The 8269-nt window shown below is 40.1% G+C and overlaps 2 protein-coding genes across 6 annotated transcripts in view; both read left to right on the forward strand.

The window, feature by feature from the left end:
* csnk1e (casein kinase 1, epsilon) overlaps positions 1-3717 on the forward strand; it is a 17212-nt gene extending 13495 nt beyond the window's left edge. For 2 of the 4 annotated variants that reach the window (XM_032501531.1, XM_032501532.1), the window contains exons 10-11: positions 1496-1561; positions 2601-3717. In XM_032501531.1, coding sequence (XP_032357422.1) covers positions 1496-1528 — 33 coding nt within the window. In that variant the 3' untranslated portion in view covers positions 1529-1561; positions 2601-3717. The remainder of the gene's footprint in view (positions 1-1495; positions 1562-2600) is intronic. The other 2 variants (XM_032501533.1, XM_032501534.1) reach the window with 2 other exon arrangements.
* A 1824-nt stretch (positions 3718-5541) lies between these two features.
* Positions 5542-8269, forward strand: part of tmem184ba (transmembrane protein 184ba) — a 15995-nt gene continuing 13267 nt past the window's right edge. The window contains exons 1-2 of one of the 2 annotated variants that reach the window (XM_032501527.1): positions 5542-5894; positions 5990-6034. The gene's annotated coding sequence lies outside the window, so the exon portion shown is untranslated. The remainder of the gene's footprint in view (positions 5895-5989; positions 6035-8269) is intronic. The other variant, XM_032501528.1, reaches the window with a different exon arrangement.

An 8269-nucleotide genomic window follows, 5' to 3' on the forward strand; every position in this document is an offset into this window, starting at 1 on the left:
TACTGCTAAAGGCTTGTTTCTGCAACAGCTCATTGAGAATCAGATACAACAAAAACTATTGAGCACATATTTTCCTTTGACATGATGCAGTATTAAACGAGATCGCTGCAATGGAATGTGAATAGGATAATTGGTCCAGCTGTATTTACGTTCATAAAAGTGCTCGTTTTGTGCTAACAGACTCAGATATATTCTAAGTGTCTGACAACATTATGGGAAGGATTTCTAAGGAGGTCGACCTTTCTGTTAAAGATTAAGATCCTTTTTAAAACATAAAAGTCCGCGAAATTGCGTTCGCTAAACCCACCAGACTCCATGTAAATAATCAGTGATTTTAGCATCGTAAAACACGGCTTCTAAAACCTCTCTGAGCACCGCTGGCTCTGGCGGTCTGGAGCCTGCGTGTGTTGGGTGTGCGATTATCGGCTACGTTTTTTCTTTCTTTCATTCCAATTTCGGGTCTTTCAGTCACAGTGAAAACCGGGGACATTTCCGGGGACAGATCCAGCCGGGGACAGGTAGCCAAAATCGGGGACTGTCCCCGGAAACCGGGGACGTCTGGTCACCCTAATAAAAGAGGTCAGAAGGATTCCCCTTTACATTTGACTGCTGACATTGGATTCTCTGTAAAGCTTGCCACTCACGTTGATATGAATTCATAATTCATGATGCCAAATTGCAAATATTGGAGCTGGGAAAATATTCAAACATAATCTACTCATAATTACCGCCACCAATATACAGATGTGAAGAGGTTTTGTGACTGTGCTCAGTTTAAGTCTGACATGATACAAACACAGAATGGACTAATCCACCGAAGCCCAAAGCCTCTTATAATCTATAATATGTATTTGGACTCTCTCCAATGCTTCTTCATTTATTAGGGATCATGTCTGCATCCAGCTGTAAAGTCACCAGCCGTTTTAAATAAACTACTCTCTACTCTTATAATCTCACATGCACTATAACAATTTGGTGGAGCAGATGTTTCAAATTGAAATAGATATAATCTCAATGTACACTGTAGAATCAGCATTTGTATACATTGACTATGATGCAGACAAAACAAGCACATTTGCATAATATTCTATGATCTTTAAAAAGTTAAAAGTAAATAATTCAGATTAGAAGCCGTCCACTGATCCTTGGTGATTAAGATGACTTTGTGGTGGTTGTCTGATCTTTCTGGTCCAAACGTTTATTCAGTTCCTGTGCTTCAATTTTCTCTGTGGGTCTACCCATATTCTAAAAATGTTTCCAGGCTAGTAGCAACCCCTGCAAGAGGAAAACCCCTGTGAAACAGCCACCAGATCACAAATGTCCATATTCGGATCAAATAGCCGGAAAGAAAACTAATCTCAGGATGTAAATCAAGAAGTAAGAAAGCGTACAGGGTATGGGTGTGGAAGAGCTCACATTGTAAGAGTACTCTTTCAGGTTGCTGTCTTCTCCCTTTGATCTGCTTCAAGCGTCTCATCTTTCCCTCCACACTCAGGTCAGTGTGCCGTTTGAACATCTGGCAAAGTGAGGTCCTCCTGGCTGGCCTGCAGGTTAGTGGCAGGTATGGACACACACACACACACAAACACACACACACACACACACGATTGATAAAAGACACCAGTTATTAATGTAATGAATTAATCAATCAATCAAATAACCATGGATAAGGGTGTTGTTTTTAATATGTCAAGTACATTTAACATGACATTTTTGATTTTCTACAAGTAAAAAGTCGGTATTTTCTCTGTAGACTGGATGTTGCTTGTCTTGCTTGCTCTTGCTATTGCAATCTAAAGCAATGCAGCCACAAACAATGTTTTTCATTGCAACAATCATGTGATCATAAAACTGGGAGTTCGCAAAGTAGTGGGCTAGTTGGTTTTATTTTGTTTAAGCTATTCTGGATAATGTAAAACAAGAAAAACAAAATATTTCTACACGCCTAACAAAAAACTCAAACACACTAAAGATCATAGACTGAATTTATCATTGTCACATTAACAATGAAAAAGTATTTGAGGTTGGATGCAAAAAAAAGGTCCATGTCGTAAATGCCCTATATTCACAGGATAAGTCTGGTGTTATACTTCTTATACTACTTCTTATTCTCCACAAATGACAAATGATGGTGTCTGTATGAAAGCCTAATATATCTTATGCACGTGTGCCATTGTTGTCCAGAAACTATTTAAAACATCAATGTTGACATGCACCTTCATTGCCACGAACTTATATTTCAGTCGATCCTACATACTGCTTTAAATATGCACTAGGGCATCTGATGTGCTGATGATGAAAACAGTCACCAACAGAGGCGCCAGTAACTCTTGTTTGAGTTACAATTGCCACAAAAACCAACAACCACCAGCTGTTTTAGCCCTTTTTTCAGGATGAAAGTATATATTTGTTACCTTCAGTAGGAACCAAGGCTTTGGGATAAATGGCACAGACAGGGTAAAGAAGTCAGAAAGTTTTGGGGGACGGACTACTGAATTGTTTGTATCATTTCAAGGAAAATATAACATACTTCCATTTTATCCTTTCCACAAATTGAAAGTTGACATTTCTCCTCTGTGTTTTGTTTTACTGTGGTTCAGCAGCTGCAGGGTATCAAATACCCCTTACTTTTCAAATGGATGAATGAAAACATGAATGAGTGGAGGAGAACAAGAGGAGCAGGAGGAAGCGTTTCTGACCCTCGAAGAGGGGATGGAGGCCATTCGTGTGTCTGTCAGGAAGCTGTGTGAACAGTGGGGACCGGGAAGAGCATGATGATAGAAACCAGCGGGACAAACAAACTCTTGGCTGGAACTGGATGCTCCAGCTTTTAGGGATGTGACCAGAGGGGGGAGGGAGGAGTGGGTGAAACTACACACTGGACCCACCTCTCCTTCACACATATTCACCTGTCCATCGACTCAACTTGCAGAAAAACATCAAAGTGCACAAAACGGACTAAATTTCAGTTATTCTGTGGTTTACACCTGTGATAAAATCATTTGAAACAAAAATCAACCATCAACCTGATAATGTTTGAGAGCTACATCCACTGCTTATGGTGTTCTTGGTTATAAATAAATATGTCAACAAGTATGGAGATGAACATAAAACAAAAGTGTATTCAGGCCTATCACAGATGCGACAGGAGAATGCTTGGAAATGGATCAAAGAGAGGATCAGAGGAGGAGGAATGAATTAGAGAGACTGCGGGGAGATTTTGTGAGTGGGAGCGAGGCTGCTTTTTGTCAACAAGTGTCGGTGTCTGTCTGTGCGTTATTGTCTTAACTGTTTGTTTTGCCTTTTAGATTTGCTTCAGAGAGCCTGAGGAATGGAGGAGGGAAAGGTTACTGTGTATGGTGAATTACCCATGAATCATCACAAAAGACTTGTCCCCTGACTAAAACTTTCTCTTCTTCAGCACACACTTGTTACTGTTTTACCTACGAAAGCCTAACAAGAAAAACATGCTCATTGAATGTGGAAAGAGAAGAAAGAGGAGGAAAACCGCTTTGAGTTGAGGACAGATTAAAAGGGATTGAGGATTGTATGATATGAAAAAGCCCAAATCCAACTTGTACCTCCAGGTCTGAAAAAGACTTGAGAAAGTTATACAACATTGGTGGTTTGTTCTTTACTTTTGCTTTTCTAATATATGTAAAAATGTGTAGATACATTTTGCCAGAATGTGACTGGTTCTTTGAAGATGGGGCTGGAGAGAAGAGTACTGTTTATTTCCTGACAGCCATGGGGGAGGGGGGAGGAGGGGGGGAGGGGGGAAGTGAAACAGGCATTTATACCACTAAACTTTAGAGTCCGCCAAAAGTGTGTATTTTGGTTTTCCACGGTGGCGGGCAATGACAGAGAGGTTCTAATTCATATTTTAAGGAGGTTTTTTTTTTTGGAGCCAGGCCTGTCAGGATGGACAGATGTCACTGATGGGAATGAGCTGCCTGATGTCCTGTCCATTTCTTTCCCATGCTTCGACTTTATTACTATGATATTTGTGTATATTTTCTGAATCAATAAAAATATACACGGCTGATACAGACTTCTAATTGATTGCAAAGTATTTGACCATGTGTGATACTTTATGTTAAGGCAGTGGTGGTCTACAGGTTAGAGAAGAGAGCTTGTGACTGGGAGGTTGTCGGTTCAATCCCCAGACCAACAGGATGAAATCTGGATGGGGAAAGTGAAAGAGCAGCACTTGTCCCCTCATAACCACCACTGCAGTGCCCTTGAGCAAGGCCCTTAACCTCAGAAACTGCTCCAGTGGAGCTAATCAGTGGCCAGCAGATCCGACTGGGGTGGTATGGGGCAGCTGCCAGGTATGAATGTGTAACTGTGTGAATGTGATCAGGGTGTTCCTGTAAAAGAGAGGTCTCCTACCTTGAATAAATACAGGTTCAAATACATGTTCTTCCTTGTTTCCACCTCATATGCGTTTTAGAGTGGCATCTACCCCTTCACCCATTAAAATTTCATTTTACACATTGAGCTTAACTTGTTTAAGAATTGAAATGCTTGTTTTGTGCATTTCTTTTTTAAACTTTCCTTTTTCTTTGTATGTTGTATGTGTTCATTGCTGCTGTTTTGAGTTCTTTATGATGTTATGTTGTAAAATTCTGCTCGGGTTATTTGATGGTGTTTTTATATACTGTTGTGTTTCTTTTCTTAAGATAGGAGTCATCAGATCTGATTGCCTGTGTAAATCAAGGCAAGGGAAGTTTATTTGTATAGCACCTTCCAACAACACTTCTTTATGTAAGACAGAAATTTATTAAGAAATATCTGTTAAAAAAAGAATATGCAAGGCACAGGGCAATTTAAAAAGCATGAAACATACAAATAGGATTTTAAAAAGAGTAAAACCAATTAAGATGAGGAATAGGGACCTGTCCCAGACGAGCTCAGAGTCTGTTGTCAGGATTGTCGAACTTTTGTTGAACTTTTTTTTAGTATGTAAAAAGTCTGATTTATTTATTTAACTGGTAAACTGTTTTTGAGTTTATGGGAGTACAATAAGATGTTGCTGGAGTACCTCTTTAATGTTTTAACCAAAACCCCAAATGTTACTCAATAGTCGGCCTTGAATGTCCTGGAAAAGAAATGAAAAACAAAGCTCAAACTATTTTTTTTAATTGAAGTTACATGCAAGTAGGCTACTGAAAAAGAACAATTATAACATAACAAAAGTAACAATTAATATTATGGTTAGTATGTTATGCCCGCACACACAAGAAATCGACAAGAAATCGTAAACTAATAATTTGTCAATGTGTGGAAGCTTGTGGGCTTTTACACCTTGCATTCATCAATGCTTGTACACATCATCCACATTGCCACAGTATCTCTGTGTGCTTTACCCATGGATTTATTAGGAGAATGGCTGTACCGAGAATAGACCTATGGACCCGCGCACGCTCAGTGTCCAATAAACAAACCCCGCCTTCTTTGGGGTTATTAATGATAGTCTGTGTGTGATTGGCTGAACCGGTTCGTTGTTTGTTGTGTGGGCGGAGCTCCTCTGATCTGCAGTTAATCCGACAGGATTGGTTTGAAGCCAACGGACTGGAGAAAACAGGAGCGGAGGGTAATGTCGGAGTCCACTGTTTTAACTCCAGAAACAAGGACTTCAGACGATGTTAATGCACAGACAGGAGTACTTAAAGGATAATATATAAGTTTTCAGACATGAGAGACTAACTTTGGAGGTGAGTTTTTTGGGGGAGACGCAGAAGTTGACGGGGCAGTCCGCCGAGGTCTCAACATGGATGTCCGGGGAGCAACGGTGCGGCTTTGAGGAGGAATTAAGGCCGTTTCTGGGTTATTTCTGGTCGCGAGTTTGTCTGACGGAGCTGAGGATTTAAAATCAGATACGTATTTACCAGGTGAGCCTAGCTTCTAACACTGCTCAGAAATACTTCGCTTTTAGCAATTCACCTTTTTTAACTTGACTAATAAAGTGTCTCTTTCTCAATTCTAGGTTAAAATAGTTCAAGTCACAATTGGTGTGGCTATATAAACTAAGGTAAGTCTTTTCAAGCTTTGCTATTTACGTTTAATTTATTTGAATTTGAGTGTCGTTTCATGTTATTCAAACATGTTACCCGCAGCAATAATTGTCAGCAGTAGCCTATAGGCTAGGCTACAATGAAAGCACTGATATGAAAGTAATGCTCCATCAAAGACAGAAGTGGAAACATGTTTTGGAGGCTTTCTGTTGGATAAGCCCCAGTGGTGTTGCTGTTGTTGCTTCAGACAGTGTTCTAATCCAGTCTGGATAACCCATGTCATTACTTTCTATGAATTATAAACACATCCCGTCTGCCCCCCATCACCCCTTCCATCTGTTGCTTTGCTTTATTCCTAACCCTCTGTCTCACTGATATATTATTCGTGTGTGTGTGTGTGTGTGTGTGTGTGTGTGTGTGTGTGTGTGTGTGTGGTGGGATTTTATTGCCTTTTTAAATGATACACACAGATGTCCCTCTGCTTCAGCACAGCATCATTTGCTGTCACGGGGCATTGTGTATATGTGTGCTGCTGATCTTCACTTCTCCTCGTTGACATGTAGAGCTGCTGATCACTGGCAAACCAATACAAATGACCTGCTCTCTCTCTCTCTCTCTCTCTCTCTCTCTCACCACTTCACTCACTCACTCACTCACTCACTCACTCACTCACTCACTCACTCACTCACTCACTCACACACACACACACACACACACACAACACACACAACCATAACTCCTCTCAGCCTCACATATAAAAGTGTTTGTGTGTGAGAGCATTATTTCAGCCTATCATTGTTCGTACTGTTTGTTCTGTGTACTATGTGACTTATGGTAGCCACGTTACTCTGGCAGAGGAGACATGATCAGTCAGAATGAAGGATACCCTCTCTCACTGTCTCTCTTTCTCATCCAGTGACCATTTTTAGCACTTATGTCCCCTCTTTTGTTATTTCAATCCTATACGCCAGCTGTCTGTCAGTGTGCAAGAACAAACATACCCCGAGAACTTGACAGTGTCACCTTGGAGACTGTGACAAGCTGCAGCTTACGTAACGTGTCTTCTGGCCACTTTAAGCCCAGTCATCTTCAGCTGCAAGTGGATGCGGCAGCATATACGACGTCTTTTTGTCCATCCCGAGCTAAATTTGGTCAGGCTGAAGGCGGTTGATTCTTGTTTGACTCACTAGTCAGATATGGAAAGACATGAATATCAAAGGTGGGAAAAATGTTCCCAAAACAATTTTAGGTCCATTCTGTTGTTCGAGTCTGTTTTTTTTCTTACTTCAGAAGATAATTGAGCACATTAGGGGTTTTAGAGCACATAATGAGTTTGAATGCAGAAACATTTCAGTGATTGAAAACCCCTTTAACCACTTTTAATACCAGGGTTGTTTTTTGTCCTGTGAATGAAACAATATTTTCTTATTTTACCATTTAGCCTCAATTTTTAATTATCATACAAGGAGGAATCATCGAAGCCTAAAAATACCAGAATGCCTTGCAGCCAAATGACACGTTGCTTTTTGCTAACTTGGAGAAACGGTGGAGCGTGTGAGCTACAGCTGAATAGTAGATGTTTGGTCATGTAATCTGGCAAAGGTTAAATGGCATTCTTTGGGCTCAACACAGGCTTGCATAAGTTTACACACCTATGCTAAATTTGGAGGAATAAAACAACATCTTTTGGAAATTGATCTTAATTCCTTCAATTAAATTCTTTTTTAGGAAAATTCAACCTTTTAAGGACACTAATTTTCTTTGTGAATGAATAATGTATTGTAAATAAATAAATGTTCTTCCTTAAAATACAGGGGGCATAAGTATACACACCCCTATGTTAAATTCCCATAGAGGCAGGCACATTTTTATTTTTAAAGGCCAGTTATTTCATGGATCCAGGATACTATGCATCCTGATAAAGTTCCCTTGGCCTTTGGAATTAAATTAACCCCCCCACATCATCACATACCCTTCACCATACCTAGAGATTGGCATGGTGTTATTTCAGTTAGCCTAATAGCTGGTTTGATTTGCATTGAGAGATGATTTTATGGAAAGTACCCCATGCCAATCTCTATGTATGGTGAAGGGTATGTGATGATGTGGGGGGGGCTAATTTAATTCCAAAGGCCAAGGGAACTTTGTCAGGATGCATAGTATCCTGGATCCATGAAATAACCGTCCTTTAAAAATAAAAATCCGCCTGCTTCTATGAGAATTTAACATAGGGGTGTGTATACTTATGCCCC

This window comes from Etheostoma spectabile, chromosome 21 (genome assembly GCF_008692095.1).
Source record: "Etheostoma spectabile isolate EspeVRDwgs_2016 chromosome 21, UIUC_Espe_1.0, whole genome shotgun sequence".
NCBI classification, from domain to species: domain Eukaryota; kingdom Metazoa; phylum Chordata; class Actinopteri; order Perciformes; family Percidae; genus Etheostoma; species Etheostoma spectabile.